At 43.6% G+C, this 21,120-nt stretch overlaps 1 protein-coding gene across 1 annotated transcript; it reads right to left on the reverse strand.

The window, feature by feature from the left end:
- Positions 1–18,501: 18,501 nt before the first annotated feature.
- Positions 18,502–20,930, reverse strand: LOC145935033 (uncharacterized). Its single transcript, XM_083036026.1, has 2 exons — positions 20,766–20,930; positions 18,502–20,326 (listed from the first exon to the last, which is right to left on the reverse strand). The coding sequence occupies exons 1-2, from the start codon at positions 20,802–20,804 to the stop codon at positions 18,572–18,574; spliced, it is 1,794 nt and encodes a 597-aa protein (XP_082892152.1). The 5' UTR covers positions 20,805–20,930; the 3' UTR covers positions 18,502–18,571.
- Between the last annotated feature and the right edge of the window lie 190 nt (positions 20,931–21,120).

A 21,120-nucleotide genomic window follows, 5' to 3' on the forward strand; every position in this document is an offset into this window, starting at 1 on the left:
AGCACTATTCGGGGGAGAAAAATATATTTTTTTTACAACGGCTTAATCTGAATATAATTCGACTTTATGGTGACATTTAACCGCGCGGCAGCGGCCTCGGGGGAACGTAAACGTACAGCTTGCAGCTTTCGTCCCGTTCCAAGTACGTGGTTAATTGTTAGGCGTGTGTGCGCAGGTCCAATTAAACCATTATGTGCGAGGGATGGTGAAGAGCGCGGGAAGAGTAACAGAAATATAAAATCTCGGCGGAGTGCAATAATTCACTGGCGTTTTCGCTCACCTCGGCGTTTTAACCGGTTTTTATAGTTTCTCGCGTCTCTCGCGCGACTCGTTATACAGCCCCGGGATTTTGCATTCGTCGCGACTGCCTTACTGACTGTAACACGGTCGTTAAACACCGACCAACGTGCGAGCGCCCGGGATTCGTGTGAAAAGGAAACCAGGGGGGAAAAGAGAGGGCGGAACAAAAGAAATATATACCGTACGCCCAACTGCGCGTAACTCACCCCCGTGAAATTTCGGGGTCGACGAAAACGCGGGGTTGACCGCTGTTATTTTCGAAATTCGTACGGCGAAAGTACGAGCGATGTATCCGTTGACGAGATTTTTCCCGCGAAGTATAAACGCCGCAGAATGGAAAACATTTCAGAATTTTTCCATCGCGATTTTATTTTATTTTATTTTATTTTTTTCTTTCGCCACGCTGATGCCGGATCGGCGTATAGCGGGAGACGCGCGATGACGAAGGAAACGCGAAAATCACGAGCACGTGTAAACACGTCGATGAGAGTACGAGAGAGAGAAGGGTGGATGGGGGGTGAAAGAGTCGTGGTGCGGCAGAGTCGGCCGGGAATAAGTTATGAACTCTATGCATTTTAAATGACTAAATCTCTGGGCCGTACGTACTCTTTGCTGAATTTTTCCGGGCGAGAAATGCATTATTGGCCCGGCAATCTCCCTAGACGCCGCGTCTGCGTGATGTCGCTCGGCATGTCGTGTATACGTGTGATGTTATCGCAATGTTACATCCACTTGTTCTCGTATTTCGAAGAAGAACGTAACGTGTGCCACTCCGTTAGCTCTTCTTCTTATTTCGCCTCTCTTCTCTGGTATTTCGTTTCGAGTTGTGCTTACGTGGCTCAGGGCGCTCTCGAGTATAGGGGACATCCAGGAACACCGGTCGCACGTGCGTAAAGTCGCCGTTGTTCCTGCAGACGACAATGTTTCTGTCACGGAACGTGGAGTGCAAGAAATCTTAACAGCGAGATTCGTTCACGGAGAGGATATTCCCGAGGAATCGCGGAAAGAAATTAAATATACGCGATATAGCAGTCTGTCCATAAAGAGTAGTTTCTACTTACTTTGGTGAATCGTAAAAAAGGACGAAACGGATCAATATTAGACAACGTTGAGATAAATGAGTCGGTACCGGAATTATCTGTTTGAATTGTAGAATCTCGAGAATTTTCAATCAGATGTCTTTATGTCTCCGTCACTCTCTGACATCTTCAATCAATACGTAACCGTCGCAGACAAAAGAGGTCAACGAAATAACGGGTCTCGAGAATAAGTCACGGATAAATGGGTCGCTTCAATATTTACGCGGCCGCACGACACGCTATTATGTAAACGGATGAAATTTTATCATCGCTCGCGCGCGTATGCAAATCGCGAAGGAAAATAAAATTTGCATCGCGCCCTTTTTCCACGCCGCTCTTTTAGAGAACTTCGGAATTCAATCCGACGGCGCGCACTCTCAAATTCAATATGGTGCTGGGATGCGCATATGGCAGTGTATATCTCGGCGGGATCATAAATATAATGGGGGCTGAGGGAACGCGGATGGGGAGAGATATATATGTGACGCGTACCCTGTATAAAAAATTAAAATCTTCCAAAACAATGGTCTTTCGTGAAATTTACTTGAAATTGATCATCGGATCTATGACTGGCAGGTGATTTCGAAGCATGACCTGCATGCGTTACCGCGATTATCGTTATTAAAATCTCCACGAATTCATTTTATATATTGGCTGTTTATATGTAAATTTATTAAAAAGACGTCGGCGCACAATCGCGCCACGGAACATTCCACCGTGGTAAATTAGATTACTACTTACTCATCAATTCCCTTCTCTTCCGCTCGGTCGCGTTATCTGAAGAATTAATAAAGGCCGGACTCGGTGGATAGGCACGGAGGGACCGGGACGTACCTACGACAAGAGCACCACTTTCAATTCCCCATTTGCATAAAATAATCCATAGCGGCCGGACTCGAGTCACAAATTACACCGTGCCGCGGACGATCTCGAGTACTCAGCCGGTTGGTGCCGGTTGAGTGGAGGTATTTATTATAGGAAATCGATTTCAAACCAAGGAACGCGCGCGGAATTCAGGTGGTAAGAAATCAGAGCCGGCTTCTTATTTTGCGCGCTATTGTCGCCGCGGAATCGACCGATCATTCTTCCAATTATTAAAAGGATTGGAAAGGGAAAGAGAGAAAGAAAAAGAGGACAAAATACCGTCATTTCGCCTGAGAAGCTTTAACGCGCGACACGCCGTGTTGCAAACTACCGCGTGTGTTGAAAAGTACCATTTTTTGAAAGCGCCGGATTCTGTATGTATGTTTACGCGTGCGAGCTTTTAACAAAAAAAAAAAAAAAAAAGTAACCGTCGCGCTAAAAGCCGGCAATCGGCGAGGCGCGGAGCGCGCGAAATGATATCACGCGGCAGATTTTAGCCATCGGACGCGGACAAGCCATCGAAAGAGAGAGGCTGGCCTTTTAGACGCCTAGCATATGCGTATGCCGTTTTTTTTTTTTAACGAAAATGCCGACGGAGCGTGCAACATTTATTAGCGTTTCCCCTCTCAACAACATTTCCGCAGCATCCCGTATGTCGGATGCATGTTCGGATATCTCTTTAAAGCCCCACGGTGCGTTTCCGCGTTACCATTAAACACGCGGAGAACCAATTTTTTTTTCTCGTCTCTTCCGACGGTCGTAAAATCTTAAAATCAGCTTTACGAGCGGCATCTTAGGCGATGCGAATGACACGCGAACAAGGGTGCGGATGCAGGCGCTTCTGCAGTATTGATGCGTTCTTGGTGCGCGCCAGAAGAAGGGGTCGAGGCCTCTCTCTCTCAGAGGTCACGTCATTTCGTGTTATTAAATTTATATAGACGGCACGGACCTCTCTCTGATCCCGGCGACGTAGATTTGTCAGAAGGGAGAAACGGTGACCCCGCGGGCCTTGCGGGAATTCAATATTGCACTTTCCCGTGTCTCTGTCTCCTCTCCATCTCCCTCCCTTTCCCGCCCTTTCCCGCGTCATCCGGAGCTCCGTTCTTCTACCCTCTTGGGGGAGGCGCAGCCGGCAAATGTTTGTGAAACTAATGCAACCGTTCTGAGATTTGATGACATAAAGAGCGAGAGGAAAGGAGAAAGAGAGAGAAAGGGAAAGGGAAAACGAGATGAGTAGCGCGAGGTACGAGCGACAGTTAATCTTTCGCTCAAGAGTGATGACATTTTCGGTCGGCGACGGTGACGTCGGAAGCGCAATATTTAAGTAACACTCGGGAATGAAAAGGGATGCGCAATATGATGAAATAGAAAGTTAGCGACGTCGCAATAAACATTGTATTATGCGTAAACAATGACGAATGAATTTTATATAAAATATATTCTATTTATCAAAACGATTTAAAGAAGATAAAATGGGAAGATAATATCTTGAGGGTATATATATTATATAGTTTTAAGAAGCGCTAGGATTTTGAAAATGGAAGTCTTTAAAAACGCCGAATCTCGGAGAAAGTATGCTCGATCCAGATAACAAGTTTTCTAAAGTAATTACAAAGTTCTACGACAAGAATTTAACGATCAGCTCGCAATGAGCGCGCGCAGAAATTAAATAAGTATTTATATATGTATATACTACGAATTTCAACTTTTCGAAAACCTCATCTTAGAAAGACGATGTTCTACTTGTTCTTGTTCGTAAAGAAGGGAAGAAGTTTGATCTATAAAAACTATTAATGCATCACAATGGAGAGTATTATAACTATTGCTAATAGTCAATTAATTAAACATGCAAAATGTATTTTGTTTATTAACATTTTTTCTATGTTTTTTAATTAATATTTATGGTTTATTATTAGTATAATAAGAAGTCTATAAGAAATAAGTTAGTTGAAAGAATACTGTGGCGAGTTTTTAAATATAGACACAAATATATATCACTTCTATTTCAAAGTTTATATTTTATGCTACTGATACATAAGCTCTTAATTAATTAATTAATATCAGATTACTAACGCATATCCATTATTCAGATTTCAGATTAGAGTACACATAACACACGTTTGGCTTCATGTTTATGCAAAGTATACAATAATGTTTGAATAGACGCGACCAATAATCTAATCACACAATATTATTCATTAATATCGTTTTAACATCAATTATTAAATATTAGAAAGAAAAACAGATTTTATTACTTTTTATTCTTAATACAAGGCATTCGCTAAAACATTGCATTCGCTCATTTTTGTCACATATATTTCTCTCGATAATTTCTGAAAAATTAAATATACTAATGTTATATACACAATTCACATTAATTAGAGGAATATCATTTTTTTATGTTCTTTTAATTTTTTCTTTCTCTTTTCTCTTTTCTCTTCTTCCTCCGCTTATTCGTCGAAAGAGATAACTGAAAAAAACTATTGACTGTGCTTGAGAATTCGATCAAGACACGACGCTTAAAGGACATGGAAAAAGGAGACGCGATTAACGGGGGAATCCGATCAGGGGGATTAAAGCCGTTTCTATTCTTCGGTAGGGCACCTTCGGTGACTGTCGTTTTTTTCTTTTAAATCGCCTTCGTGATATTCCGCACGTGTACGCGAGTCGTATGTTTACCTCGCGGTAATGGGCGCTACTGCGTGACGCGGTTTCTTAATTTTGCCGGTTTCAACCCCTCGGACCGGATGCGGAAGGGCGAAAGAACCGCTACGAGGACGGAACACCGCACTTCGCGAATCCGACGAGAAAAACGAGGCGGAGCGGTAGACGAGGGGCAAGACGGGGCAAAAAAGAGGCCTGACGGTTGGATACGAGAGAGAGAGACGAAAGCGAACGAGAGGGTGAAATAGGGATAGGAAAAAAACAAGGTAGGGTAGACCAGGGCGCGAGAGGCATGCCAAACAGGTGCTCGAAAGGGTGTATCGCTCTTCTATTTTTCTTCGGCCCCTCTTCGGGGCTACCTTGCCTTTTAATGATGATGCTGACTCACTGCTTGCGGTCCATGATCTCGGCGGAACTGCGGTTACACACATAATGCGTGCACCTATTTTCTTCTCGTACTTTTTCTTCCTCATGATGGCAAAATCACGACGATAGATGAGATACTTTACGCGCATATATATATATAGCAGCTGAAAAATTTATTAAAAAACATGAATTTTTCTTAGAAGATTATTATATAAAATTCAAAATTATACCGTAAAAGAAATATTGAAAGAAAAATATTAATAATCTCGCAATTTGAAAATATGGGAAAATTATATACAATCATTTAATCTTATATATTATACTTTGTTGGATATGACTAAAATAACATTGTGAATTTTATTCTTCTTGCTAGATTTCTTTTGTCTGAGAGATAGATGGTTGCTTCAAGAATGCTCTTTAGTTTTTGACAGCGCCAGGTGATATCTGTCTCGCACTCTTGAAATGTACTTCTTATTCCATTGAAAAGTCACATCAGCGATGTCTGGCCATATATTTCACTTTCGTCTTCCACGAGAGAAGGAAAATACACAGAATCAAGAGAATAAAGAAAAATAGAAAACATGTTAGTGTATCTCCATTTTATCTTCATTCTGCGAGAATCATTATGTAGGATTACAAACTTTAAATGTTAATCTTTAGCTTATTCTATAGTACATTCTACAGTCGCTCTATCAATCTTGTAATTTCATCGTTTACAGCGAGAGGAAACTCAATATCGATATGTCGTAAAATGTAATTTTAGTTTGACGAACTTTCATAACGCAAGGGGAGATCATACACGCTCGATATTCGTGCAACTTTAATTCCACTTTTATAGTTGCACATCTGATACGAGGGGAGAGGGTGCTCTATGTACCTTCGATTTTGTATGCATCCACCTCGAAGCATCGCGAAGATCGAATCTTTCTTCCTCGGCGTCACGCAAGCACGATAATCGCATTTTAACGAGTCTACCGTCGCCGAACGACGAACACTAATTATCCAACAATCTGTCAGCGAGATACAATTAAACCGACATTATAAAGTCTCGAGTCGACGTCGCGACGGGGGAAAGAGACCGAGTTGAATTTTCCAGACTACGTACTTCCGTCCTCGCGGGAGGCCAGTCTTAAGGGAGGATCCTTTAAATTCGCATAAACGCGAGGAAACTATCCCCCGCTGAATACCCGTGTACAACATCGCGACGGGACTTTGCTTCTTTTGTTGCTCTAACGCGTTCCCGATTTCTTCCTTCTTGTTCCTTCCACACTTCCTCTCCTTTCTCCCTTGTCGTCCACTCCCCCGACATACAATTCACTCTCGCTCAAAGTTAAATACTCGGCGCGAAACTTCCGCCTTCCGCCCGGCGCCTTCTTAATCATTGACACTAACTCACGCCCGCTTGCAATGTATAAATAACTAATTAGACGGCTGACGCGCGAGCCGAGAGAGCGCGAATGCATAATTTAAGCGTCCATTAACGCGCACACCATAGTTCCGCCGTTAATACGCGCGAGAGAGCCGCGTGCCTTAATTCGTCCCGTAGGAATTCGATAGAGTCCCGAATCTTGCTTGGGCGCGATTTCCGGGGTACGACGTATCCTAATCTCGAGAGCGCAAAATGTCTTAATATTTGCAATGAATTATTTATACAGTATCGCAATATACTTGAAATTATCGCCATTATTCTCTTGCACGCTGGAAAAATGAATATTTCTCCCGGTGACTAAAATTAAAATTATAGGATACGCATGATTACACTTACACAATGCGCATTGTGCGCATAATTTTTCAGCATTTCTGTAAAACAGTATTTATTTCCCTCGTGTCATATAGTCGCGGAAAATCGAACGAATCTGACAATTTTGAAAATGGGACTGCAACGTACGACTGGCGTAACATTTTTGCGAACGTAACGACAGCGTGTCCCGGCGCGGGAAGCTTCCAATACCGTGATTGCTAGCGAACAGTGGAAGTGAATGTAACATACGTGTATCCAGAGATACACTCCATCGCCGTCGATATCTGCGACGGAGCGAGAACAGCGAGACCGGCAGCTCGAGGGCCTCTGTCTCGCTCCGACTTCACGGCACCGAGAGTTGACAGATTGGAAACAATCCGAGACTTTTATGGCAACTGTTTCCCGCGCGACTATAAATTCTTTATCTCGATTGTTTATCGTCGTAGCGAGAGAGAGAAAGGGAGAGAGAGAGAGCATTTCTCATTTGCGTTAAAATCGTTCCATACGGGATCATCGTATATACGTTCGATGCGCGTCGTTTCCTTCGCCGAAAACCCCTTAGTCGCATCCCCCTTACCACTCTGTCCCCTCCGTCAGAGTATATACACTCCTTACAACCCCTCCCGAAGTTTATCCCGTCTTTTCCCTAACGGGGAAAGCGCGCGTGCATCCGGCTGGATGCAACCGCACCTGAATGCGCGTACTTATATAGGAGAAATGTTCGATTTTATGGATCATTTCGCGGAGCTTTATGTCGGCCGAGCTGGAATTGCTCGGATTCGAGGGAAAAAATTTCGACGACGCGGAATCCCGCCGCCCGAGTTTCTCGTTTTATGAACGAGAATGAGAGTAACGTGGCATTCGGTGAAATTAAGAAACAGCTAGTCTCATATTATTATTATTATCCTTGCTACTCCCTCGCTCTTTCTTCTTCTCCTTCCTCTCCTCCGGGTCTTCTCGGGTTCGGCGATGGAATTTAGCAGAAACGAGGATGACGAGCTTCGAAGTCCCGGGATAATGGCGCGTTCCATACCGACTAGGAATGCCTAAGGTAGGATGATGATGGTCTGGAGGGCAAAATTTCGTGCATGTCGAATAAAATTCGCTCGCGCGATTAAAAGCGGAGAACGGAGTCCTTTTGCGTGACGTTAACGCTGTCGGACAATCTGTTAACTCTGTGTTGCTCGGACGCGCTATTACTTTGGTCCAAACAAGGGGTCCCCAAATTCATTCAAATTCGTAAAAATATATGTATATGCATTTGGATACGCTCGTCGCGCTCGCTGCAAATCGGTCGTGCACAATGCGCTCACGTCGCAATAAAAACAGGCGCGGAACGTTTCGGAAAATTGTTGCAGTCACGTCGCGGTGAATTTTCAGTTTTACGTTTTACAGAGGGTAAGAGAGAGAGAGGACCATGAGCGAGCGCGCGCAGGTACGTCGGTGGAATAACATTTGGCCTTTCGTAGTACCGTCGATTTTCATCAAGTGATCCAACTTTGTTGCGTGTGTTTACGCTCATCCCGTTACACCTGGCGCAGCGCGGCGGCCGTCGTGTATTATCTAAATTGCATTATCGCTCTCTGTTTGCGCGGTTATAACGTCAGCCGATGTATTTGTCACGGGGCACCTCGCCTCGCCCCTCGCCCCCCATCCCTCGCACGGTCGGTCAAATGGCTTAATTGCTTTGTCCACGCAATTACGAAATTGCTTACAATTTACAATCAACCCGGCCGGATTCTCTCGCGCACGCTTCTCGCCGATCAATTTTACGAAACGCCGTCCTTTTTCGAGCCTGTTTGCCGCTGCGCATAAATCAGTTCGCACAATAAATGCATATTGATATATAAAAGCGCGGCGCGCTCTCGCAATTAGCTCTGATTGTTAGCCCTGCTTGGCCGATTATATTCTCGCCGTAAAAATTTCGCACTATTATAGAGCTGATATATTCTCCGCGTTTCCTTAACACGTGCTCTTTCGGGGAGACATCGATTGCCTATTGTTCGCTTCGTCCGCGACGCATCAAGATCAGTCGACCCCGATCACGATTATTCTTTTTTTGTTTGTGTATATATATATATATTTTTTTTTTTTTTTTTCAATCCTCCAACGTTTCCCCGGTACTCGAGTCCCGTAACGCTCGTATTTCACAAATATCGGATCGCGCGCGGGCCGTAAAGTATTCCGAAAATTCCGGGCGTTTAAACGGCCGCGCGCGCGGACGTTTTGCGAAATTTATTTTCGTGAGAATCGACGACGGCGATGGCGATGTCGATGGCGGCGACAGAGCGATGCGCATCCGCTCGCGAAGCACGATTCGCGGCCGATCTGACAAAACGGAACGGGCTGCGAGTAATCGATTTTTCGCGTCCGATGGAGCAGTAACAACTATGCCGTGTATAATCGCGAAACGGTAGAATAATTTAATAATGCCGCGGACCGAGCGGCCCGAATTTAATCGTGCACAGCTGACTATATACCTGGTATATACAAAACGCGCGCCAGCGGGCATTTAATGGAATTGGAACGGATAATCCTCGTGCGATCGACGCTAGTATGTCTCTTGCTTCGCCGCGATTTGCGCTCTTCCTTGCTGGTCGAATGTTTTGCGGGAACAATGTGAAAATAGTCCGCTTCCGCGTTAACCCGCTCGTTCTCTCTCTCTTCCAGAACTCACTTTTTACTTCGCAAAAAGTTCGAAAATCCATTCCACCGCGAGCTCCTGTTCCCTCGGATCGGTCGAGGTGCGAAAACTGAAATTCGAAATTGTGCTCGGGTGAAAATAAATGCGCGCGAACGTTAAAATAAACAGGAATACGGGGTGAGAAGTCGGCGAGGGACGAGCGCGCATATTTTTATACGCCCGGGGAAAATATCGGGGTGTGAACGGCGGACCATTTTCTGGCAATTTTTCTGAGGTGTACGGCGTGGCGAACCGTGCTGTATTTGTTTTCCGCGTGTAACGAGTTTCGTATATAGACGAGGTCGTTATTTGCACGCGCGATTCGTTACATACTAATTTTAACGTGCGAACTATACAAAACGACATATGTTTCATACAAGGGATTTTATCGGAATAAAACAATAGCTTTTGCAATAGTCAAGTGGTTGACAGAATTTGAATGGATAATACGAGAGAGAAAAAAAAAATATCTAAAAAACTTTCTTTTTTTGTGTTTGCATTATACATGTTTTTTTTCTGTACTTTTATGTTATTTGTGAAACGTTCGTAGCATATCTAGCAATAGCGTCAATTTCGAAATGGGAATACTTGGATTTCATACGTTCTATAAAGAATCCAACGCGCAGTTTCTGAAAACTTTACGAAGCAATATTACTTCGGTAGATGTTTGATGTACAGCGAAATTGATAGCCAATCGAGCGAATGAACGGGAGAAAAGTTGGAAAGATTTACGTCTTCTTAGTCGGATGAAATGCTAATCGCGAGCACACAGGAAGGATGAAACAAGGGAAGGAGCGACACTTACGCGCTGAAACCGATGAAATCGAACGCGAAAGACATCTGATTCGATAGAGAAAGCGTCAGCTCGCCTGTCTCGCACGATTTCATCCGCGTAGAAATAGCCGCGTCCGTCTACAAATCGAACGATATGAGCTGGCATCGTGGAATTCCTAAACGCGAGCCAATAAAAACTTTTCCAATTGACTTCCCTCGCGGCTTAATTCACTGGAACCAAACGTATAAGTAGTGAGGCGGATTGTATGGCGAGCAGAAGGTTACTCAACGATGACGACGACGACGACGACGACGACGACGACGACGACGAGAAATCGGCGACTAGAAAGAGGAAGAACGAAGGAAAGAGGGGAATTGGGTTGACACGATCGCCGTCTAGGAAGGGTGAGCTAGGAAGGGTCGTCCGGAAAGAGTGCGATTTAAAACTCCAGGCATCCGCCTGCGTGCGATCGCGCGCAGCTCCGATTTCAATTTAGATCGCCTGCGGGATTCGCGCGACCTGATTTCTTTCGACAACTTTTCCCCCTCCTCACCATCATCATTCCATTTCGCAGCCCGGTTTTATTAGCGTCGTTCAATGGAACAGTTTGTATACAGTGGTGAGGCGAAGCCCGGCCACCAAGTCGACCGAATTGCGAGGCCAGTCGTGAGGAATATGGATGAGATCCGGAAAATCCGGACTGCCTCCTCCCCCCGGGTTTTTCGACGGGACGATAAATGTATAACAGTAAGTGCCGGTTAAATGAGTAGTGAAGGATAGTGGAGAGATTTTTATTTTTAACGACAAAAAGCATGTGTACACACTGAAATTTATTGTTTTTCTTCGTCTCATCATCGCGAGCCGACAATATTTTGAAGTAAAGATTTGTGTTGCGCGAACTCTCTAGAACATAATATTAAAGATATACATCCTTCCTTCGAAATAAAGAAATAAGTCATTAAAGTACAAATCGATGACGTAGAAGGCGAGAGCGATAAAGAAGAAGAGGAACAGCCTGGGGCAAAAATACGGCTACCGGGATGCGATTTATCGGCGGGGCCCCGAGAAGGGAAAAAGTCTTTGTAGGATTGATAGTGACGAGGGTTCGATGTCGTGGCGGGGAGCAGATTGAAAGGAGAAAACAGGGCGAAACGAGCGAAGGAGAGAAAAGATGGTGAGGAAGGAAGGGGAAAGGGAAAAGGTCGGATATCGGCGTAGTTCCGTAAAGTTTCGATAAGTCGGTCCCGAAGCGTTTACTTCCTAGTGAGCACGACTGCCGAACCATAGGATGGAAGACTGAAGGAAGTCTAGACTTTGGAAGATCAAAAGGTACCGTCGGCCTGGAAATAACGCGGCTCTGGATGTCTGACTTCGCAGTCGTTGAGTTTCCGGAGAATCCTTCCCTCACGCCTTCGTTTTTCGCCTCTTCCTTTTCTCCCATCGAGTTTTACCTTCTTTTCTGCTACCCCTTTTTAACCCCCTCCCCCTCTGGACGACATGATCGTTTCTCTTCTTGCGACGTAAGCAGGTCACTTCTAGTGGGTCACACTATCTCGTTTTGAAACGCGCTTGAACCCTCCGAATTTGGTATTCAGCTATGGTTATCATCCCCTCGATATAACAATGGTATTGTTAATCTTTCCGCCCCACAGAGCGACTCTACAATTGCCGCTCTATAATTAAAGCGGACATTTCAATAGGAAGGAGCAAACTCGCAGTAATCTATCGATTCGGTGCAGTAATATCAGACGACTATTTCGCACGGATGGTGATATTCCCGGCAGGAAACGCAATCCTGGGAAGGGAACCGTGCGCGTGTTCGCCAACATGAATGAATCGGGTTCGTCTTTTCATTTTTGTCTCGTTTCTTCGTTGCGGGAAGATCTTCCGCAAGATCAAAGCACGCGATTGAAACTTTGATGCGATTATACGTCCGCGTGTAAGAACCAATTGCATCTTTTTCTTGATAGGGAGAGAAACGGAGCAGTCGCGCGGATCTCTCGTTTATCTGCGGAAGAGGAGAACAAAACGCTTCGACGTTCGGGGGCCCGCTCTCGTATTAGGATTCTATTAACCTATTTTCTCCGACTATCGCACGTGCGCGGGTCAAGCCACAAAGGAGAACTCTAATGACATTTCTTTTTAACGGACGATGAAGCGGTGGCACCGCACGCACGCTCGGCCTCGGAAAAATAGCTTTGTGCGGCCGCGGGGCAAAACGCGCAGATTGCATTCCCAGTTGGAGCTGGAGTATATGAGTGCGGAAGTGCCTATTGTTTCTTTACGACGAGATGCTGAGTAATCGCGCGCGGAGAAAATTTCTCTCCCGCAACTTCCTTTCGTTCGAGAAACTCGTCGGCGAATATACGTATATACAAGCGAAATTTCATTGCGAATCCGACGATTGTTCCGATTCGCGCTGTGTCATAAGTACACCTCGACAATTGCCTCGTTCCTTGTGCAATTTCACCGAGACAGTGAGGGGATACAGTACGTTTCTCAAAGCCATAGAAATTCTTTCATTACGTACAAGCCGTTATGCTCAAAGAATATGTTCATTACCCTACTTTTATTACTGCGTTTCATCTAGTAGTGATCTTTTATAACATGCGCTTTGTAGTTTCGATTTGTAGCTTTTACAATTGCTTCGATTTTTATTGTTTGCATTATCATTTGATTATTTTTTAAAAATTTAAATTCAGTTATAAAAAGAGCTAATAAGAGCCAGACAATCAATTAAAGAATAAAAATAATAATAAATTGAAAAGACTGTGATACGACAAATTCGAAAGTGAAAAGGACTAATAAGAGCCAGGCACAGATATTAGATGCAAATTATTTCTAAATTCTTCTGTACTTATTTTTTAACCAAAATAAATATAAAAGAATTTAGAAATAATTTTGTTCATATCTAAATTTATGTAATATGTATATCAGAGTCTTTTCAATTTATTATTTTTGTTTATTCTTTAATGGATTAAATAATCGCTCGTGCTTTCAAAGCGTGCGCGTACAGATTTAGTAGTAGAAAGAATTACGTAAATGATGTCACGCTCGTATAAATGTCTGCGGTATTGCCTTTATTAATATCAACCGCCTGGAATCGCCGTAGTTATTATCGCGTCGATTTAATATCGTAATAGCGATTTCATACTCACGCATAGTTACGCGCGGAATTACATTTATATGCATCGATATCAAGCATTACCGCAGAGAGTACACGACCGATTATATAATTACTACTCGTGGATACGCATCACGGTGATATTCGGCTCTTGCCTGATTTAATCTGGGATCGATGTGATCATAAAATTTCCATTTCCAATCTGGCAAGTTGGGCAGCAGCAAGTCCATTGAATGAAATAACCTCGTGTTCTCATTCCTTCCACGATCGATATCTCTAGCCATTTTTGGTTGGCTCGATCTTTACGATGAATCCATAAAAAGGCAAAGCGGTATATATTCCGATGGAGCTTCAGAAAGTCAGAGTTTCGGAATGGAAGAAGACAAGGCAAAGAGTGGGAGGAAAATGGATTTCAATATCCCGGAAAAGGAATCGCAAAAATTCGGATATTAGCTCGCTTTACGTCGATGGTAATCATATGTGAGGAGTCGTCGGTCTACGAGAGAGCGGCAAGGGTAGCCGCCGTATAAGGGAAAGAAAAAGAGAGAAAGGGAGAGAGAGATGGAAAAAGGACGGCGAACGAGATGGAGGGTGAGGGAAGCGAACGCGGACCCGGGACTTGCCTTTGAGGTTCTGCCAAAGAACATTCCGTACGAAAAATAAAGCAAATAAATCGCATGCTTCAGACGTTTACGTAATGGGAAACGAAATAGGATGTTGATGATGACGAGTTGTTTCGCACCGGCTGCCGATTTGGTTGTTGCGAATTGTGCACCACCTTCGGCAACGCGTCGTCTGCGATCCGTTCGGTATGCGTTCGTGTGCGAGTTCGGGAAAGCGCGAAAACGCGAAGGCGAACCTTAGATGCGAGTCTCGTTGGGCCGTCTTGTACAGCGAGGAAAAACCCAGGTGCTCTACGAGGAAAAATATCCAATCTACTCCTGTCGGTCAAAGGGAAAGTATCTTGGAGCAAAAAGGCCGACAGAATGACGTGAACGCGGCAACGTCGAAGTAGACGAACCCCCAGCCGGAGCTGGAGGAAAGAAGGAGTTTTGTATCGGCGCGCCGAAGTTACTCTAAAAACGTCTCTTAGTTGCCTTCTTTGGACCGTCTTGTAGTTCAGTTTGTTGCACGTAATTTATTACATGGTCTGTTCTCGAATAAATACTTCATCGAGACAAGTAGTCGATGAATTAGTATTTCTAGAAATAAATTTTAATTTAAAAATAAAAATCGAAATATAAACCGTCACCAGGATGCTTAATATAGACGAGAAGCAATTTTATTTTACAGAGCTTGTGTTACTTTAGACGATTTATAATTTACAATATACAATAATTTGTATAAATTCTGTCCTAAATTTTATTTATAAAATTTGATGTATTACAGTATATATACAGAAAATATTTAAACATTTAGATACAAGTTAAAATATATCTCAGAGTACACATATAAATTTAGACATGTGACGTATCAAATTAAAAATAGATTTCTATCTTGAATTTGTCGAGAATTATAAATTGTTTAAAAATGAGAAACTTAAAAAGAGAAACAGTTTATATATATAAAGTTTTTATAATCTTAGAACATTAATAAAAATGCTCTTTATTAATTATTAATTTTATAGCTATTTTATAGTTATTTTAAAATATAAAGTGAAAAAGATTATTTTTATGAACTCTTCTAATACGAAACTCTGCTTCGTCATAATTTTATTCACTTCGCTATGATAGAAGCACGAATATTCTGATGAATATTCATTCCCGAGCATTTTCGCCACGTTGTACATTAATGACAAATGGGATCGATAAAAAAACCCTAAGCACTCTCTCGAGCGTATCGCGGGGTGCATTTTAGGCGGCAATTTTTTTCTCCTCGTTCCATCCGGATAGCACCTGCGTGCGCAGATCGTTACGAAATTGCACGCTACGCTCATGCAGGTTTAAAAGCTCAAGCGTCGTTGCGGACCGGGCTTGTTTCTTGATACCCGTAGATGCTTTTTGGTGGATTTACAGCCGACAGTACATACGTAGGCAAGTGCTCCCGGTACCACGGCGGGCAAGGAAGGCTTTGCCCGGATGGAGGTTTACAGAATGGAGTCAGGGAGAAGGAACAGGGGGGTGAAAAAGAAAGAGAGTCCTCCTGGAGGCAGGAGGCGGCGATAAAACCAGCACCACGGAGGCGCGTCGGCCGGGATGTTTTTAAAACTTACTCTTCCATCCGCGCCGACACACCCACACCATTAAGAAGTACATACCGGGGAGATCCTCTCTTCCTCCGCAATTTCTCTATCATTCTCTCTCTCTCTCCCTCGCTCCTCTCTCCTCTCTCGCTCTCACGTCGTCTTCTTTTTTCTCTCCAACAAGCGGCCTGTAAAGTCTGCTGTGTACTACGTCTTTCGGCTTCACCCTGACAAGAATACACGTCACGCTCGAACAACTCACTCTGCACTCTTCCTATCTTTCCCACCGTTTCTCGCTTCTCTTTTTCCTACCATTTCCCGCACCGCGTTCCTTCCGTTCTCGTTCGAAGCCAGAAACCAGACAGGAACGGATTCGCCGCGCCTGCAACCTCTCGCTCGTAAGATTTCGGATCAGGGGTAGGGAAGGGTGGAGAGATTGGTGAATCGCGAACGGAACCCCCGAGGTCGTTCGCGCGGATTTAAATATCTGAAAACGGCAGAGAGAACGCCCTTTCCGCCACGCGTTTAGTAAGCCCTGTTTTCCCTTTTTTTCTTTTTTCACGCGCTAGAGCGTCAATCTCCTATCAGACGGGTCCCGGTCTCTCCATCGTCTTACTGTTAAAAGCCGGGCTTCTCTTTTCTCTTCTACGCCCAATCTCGTCTCCGCTTCCTCCACTTTTTGCCGTCTGAAAGCTCGATAGACTTACGGCGCTGGCTGTACGCTTATCTCCGAGTTACGTGCGAATATACGTGCGAGGGTGCTTACCGCTCTAAAATAGGTTGAATTTAAGCGGCTGAATTCGGAGAGAAGACAATTTATTCGACATTTTGCAGTATATTATTTTTGCTATAGAAAATATTTTGCATTGCTGCCATGGGAATGTTTCCATTTGAAGGTTTCCGTACGCGATGGTTTTTATTGAAACTTAATTTAACATGACATAATGTACAATCAACGCTATCGATCTACTTCACACAGCGATAAACAAAAATTTTTGGCATAGCGTATAAATGTTACAAATAATGAATGACTTTTTAAGCGGCGCGAGGATTACACTGTGTGTTCAATTAAATTGGGACAAATGTTTCGCGAATCGTTTTACGATATATTTTCCCGTCTGAAATACCTAAAATGCGCCTGTTTCGTCGCAAAATGCGGAGCTCTCTTAACTAAAATTTGATCGGTCGCTTATTTACTTGCGCCATAGTGGCAAACGCCTAACTTTCGCGAGAATCCCCTTAAGCTACGTACACACAGTTAATAGATCAGACCGTGCGATAATCAGATCTGCGCCACGTCGGTGCGGCAATGACGCCGTATTCTTCCCAATCCAGGGGAGCTCTCATTTTTCGGGCGGGCGTCTTTAATTAAGATCTTCCGTGGAAATTTCCCTAGCGTATTCGGCCAGAGGAGAAGGAAGGCGCGGAGGAAGAAGCTCACTGAAAGCGCCCGCAATTTCTCGATAAACCGCGTTGAAAGGAAACTCGTTAAAACCAATCTGCCAGGGATCGAGTCGATCGTTTTGCACCATTCGATTGCGGGAAGGGAAAGCGAGGGAAAGAACGAAGGGTGACCGAGATCACGTGAAGAACCGCTGAAGGACAAGCAAAAGAGAGCTCGGGCGAGGGCGACGAAGAAAGGCGATTAGAAAGAGTCTCTGAAAAACGAGAAATTTTCCATGTCTCACCCAAGCACAGGCTTAGAGCGACGAATCTTACTCCTGATCGTATCGACGTTGTTGATCGCCGAGGAAGGAAGATACGGCGATCTAATTAAAAACTTTCGGGAGCTCGTTCGGTCGGTCCTCGCGGCTATCTGCAATCGGCGCCGTTCACCGGTGTAGACAAGCAGACGAGTTCAAATCGAGAACGCATGGAGAGGGAAATAGTTGAACAAGGTTGTTTATCTTTTTCGATTTCTGTTAGGATGCTGGAAATAAAAAAGAAAAACACAAGATGTAAAAAATGCATTAAAAAAATAAAAATAAAAATAGAGGGAGGAAGAGAGAAAGAGAGAGAGAGAGAGAAAAAAAGAGAGGAAAATGGAGAACTAAAGCGAGTTGCCTAAAGCAGCAACTACTAGACGTAGAAAGTGAACATGGCAGGTCGATCAAGACGAGGGGGTAGATAATTAGACAAGAAACACAGGCTTGGTTCCAACTTCACCCAGCACTACCTGCCTCATTCGATCTTCTCCCCCGCGCTCGAGCGCGAGCCCGTATCCTCTTTAATTAAATATAAGCGTCGGGGTTGTCCCTGTTTCTCAAACCGAGCCGCCCGCCTTCTTCTCCCGCATGTATCCTTCGATGCTTTCGCATTGAGTTCTAAATATATCTATATTTATATGATTGTATGTCCTCTAAAACGTGTATTGCAATTAATATTTTTTATGCCAACTAATAATTTTCATTACATATTACATAAATATCCTTAAATTCACAAATATCTTATTAAATATCATTTATTAATTAATATATTTTATTTTTAATATATAAGCATAATATATAATCTTTTATATCATATATTACGTGTACTATACATAGTCGAGAGTCTCGTTGAAAAAAATAAATTATTTTTAATTAGAACGTTTTTAAACATCTCTTGATATATTTTTATTAATGAGGGGATATCAGTGATATTAATATTACATTTTACATAGGTAAACCATATGCGCCGGTTAATATTTCCGCAGTGTAATAATATCGTTGTCTATAATATCAGTATAATAATATTATTATACAATATAATATGATAATAAATAATATTTATCTTCGCAATTACTATTTTTTCCGACTACTGATTATCAGCAAATGTCTTGGAAGCATTTATTTGTAATGCAGTACGATTTAGAGTTTCGTGTCCTCTTCGAATTACCGGCGACTCGGTAGTAATTATCCTGAAAGCATGGTGCGAAGTCTCGAATTCTCGATTAGCATCGCCACTTGCCAGCCTCTCTGAGTTGAATAATCGTCCATTCTCGCGTTTTATTGTTACCGAACTCGACTCTATGGAATTGTTATTTGCTTTATCAACGAACGTTTCATTAAGATCAATTTGCTTCGCGGAGTTTACAACAAAGCCATTCTTGAAACCAGGTTTCGGAATACCATCTACCGAAGAACTGTCCGAAGAACTTTGTAATAAAATCGGTGAATTTATCTGTGAGATATTATTATTATTAATAAAGTACGGCCTAATGCGTGCTCTTCGCCGTTCTCTGTCGAAATCAAAATTCATTGGCAACTGACCACGCGGTATTCCAGCTTGATTTATATTCGCATATCCAGTGTAATAATTATTAACGTCCGGCTTTATTCGTTGATAACCATATCTGCTTTTACGTTGTCGAAGTTTCTCCGTCTCATCTTCATTTTCTACATAAAAAGGTGATAATAGCGTGTCATTAGTGCGCAATGGCTCAAAATTAGCACTTGTGTGATTTACGTCGCGATTATTCCAGGAGAATTCAGTAACTTCTATATTGTCCGTGGAAGAAGCTATTTGCTGTTCGCTTCCATTGTCCATAGGTGACTCGAGGAAACTCTCGATTGATTGCCTGTGCGTATTCAAAGAGTCGAAAACTCGGCGGAATATCTGCTGGTAAGTTTGCTTCTCCTGCTTCGGAATGATATTATTCAAACGTGTCGCTTGACCCTCTACGAAGTGCGATGATGTCGAGTGATTCAGAGCGAGAAAATTCACGAGTTTCGCTGGGTTGATCGGCGGATGATCCGCCGGCACCACATGGATCAAATACTTTTGACCTTGTTGATCGGTTCCCAGGATCAAGTTGGGCGCCAATTGATTCGCTTCTTCCGCGGGTTTTTCTACCTCGGGCAGAGGTCGATGTCTCATATTCCGGTGCTTTTGCTCGGGCGACTTGTCGGTGCTCCTCTGAACGTGATTCTCTTCTTCCGAGTCCCGTTCCGTGAAAAGATCCTTCGAATGATGATGCTGTTGGAAAAAACTGTTTTCGAGATTGGGCAGAGAATTTTCTGAGTCGTTGTTATATTGCGTTCTGGTGACCGAGATTGAATCCCGTTCTCCCTGAGATGTCACGTAAATGTAGAAATTAGGCCAGAGGTTGTTCGTGCGAAAATAATCGTCCGTTTGCGAAATTATAGTCAGTTGGAAATCATGTCGTGACGTATCGAAAATTGACGGCCGCTTGACCTTCTGCAGAATCCATTTGAACAAGGGATTTCCCTGTGTTACGCATGGCTCGCAATCGACGCATCCGTCCTCGCACAGCATCCAGTGACCGTTGGGCAAATGATAGACATTCCCGCGTGACAGAACATTCACGTCATCGCTCGAGTACGTCGCAGCGACCGAATTACCGTAGAAGGAAGCGTCCAGCAGGCGTTTGTGAATCGCGTTGGTATCGGACAGCGAAGGGATGATCGACTCGAGGATAATCTCTCGGAGCACGAACTCTTGAGATGGCGCGAGATACCACGGAAGTGACGGTATCGTGGGATTGTATCGCTGCTGTTGCTGCGCGTGTCTGAAGAGGAGATCGCCGTGAGTCCGAGTAAACAGAAGAAGCTGAAAGGAGACTCAGATTACAATATCGTTGAATATTTACCTGGCGTGTGGCGGATATTTACAGTACGACGCATCCCCGAGTTTGTTCGAACTGTATACTGTAACGACATTTCCGGGACGGTGCCCTCAGGGCTGTGGTGTGGCGGATATAAAATTATTGTTCGATGCATTTTAAATACGCGCGTTTCGCGCTGTGAAACAATCGGGAAACAATCGTGCAATGCAATCGGACCGGATTCCGCGCGAAAATATGTAAATAGACCATTCGCTGAAATTTTTAACCCGAGCGATATGTAGACGAACTCTCTGCGACGCTAATTATAGATGGATAAAAGTCGAAATTAAATCTATCGCGGACCGAGATAGAGACATCAACGTTTCAGGAGCAATGTAACGGATTTAAAATGCCATTGGATATAAAAGATATTTTAAAACTCACCGTCATCACCGCGCAGTTCCCCTTTAACGTATACATCATTTCGTAGCCGTGATCGCCACCGCACTGACCGCACGCGGAAAAATCGCGAAAGAAGACAGAAAGAGGCTGTCTCTCACCTGACGGATGAGTAAATCATACGGACGGCGTAACACCGCCGTGCTATCGAATGTCGAGGCGTCCGACTAGATATTGGCCAGAATGCTGACATTACTCATAGCTAAACATTCGCCCGGTGATCAAACAACGTAACTCAAACACCGCCAATGTCGGCTTTATCATGGGTAATTCGAGAACGCAGCTATATAGATGTACCACCACTGAATCATTCATACTCGAAACGTTACTCAGGCCTCTC

This window comes from Prenolepis imparis, unplaced genomic scaffold (assembly GCF_030444845.1).
Source record: "Prenolepis imparis isolate NDT839.2.m4 unplaced genomic scaffold, iyPreImpa1.0 SCAF_4, whole genome shotgun sequence".
Taxonomy (NCBI): domain Eukaryota; kingdom Metazoa; phylum Arthropoda; class Insecta; order Hymenoptera; family Formicidae; genus Prenolepis; species Prenolepis imparis.

Coding starts and splice junctions, on each gene's coding strand:
- LOC145935033 (XM_083036026.1), bottom strand. CDS start 20,804: ATGATGTATACGTTAAAGGGGAACTGCGCGGTGATGACG. Junction 20,327..20,765: donor GGAACTGCGCGGTGATGACG/GTGAGTTTTAAA, acceptor GTCTCCTTTCAG/CTTCTTCTGTTTACTCGGAC.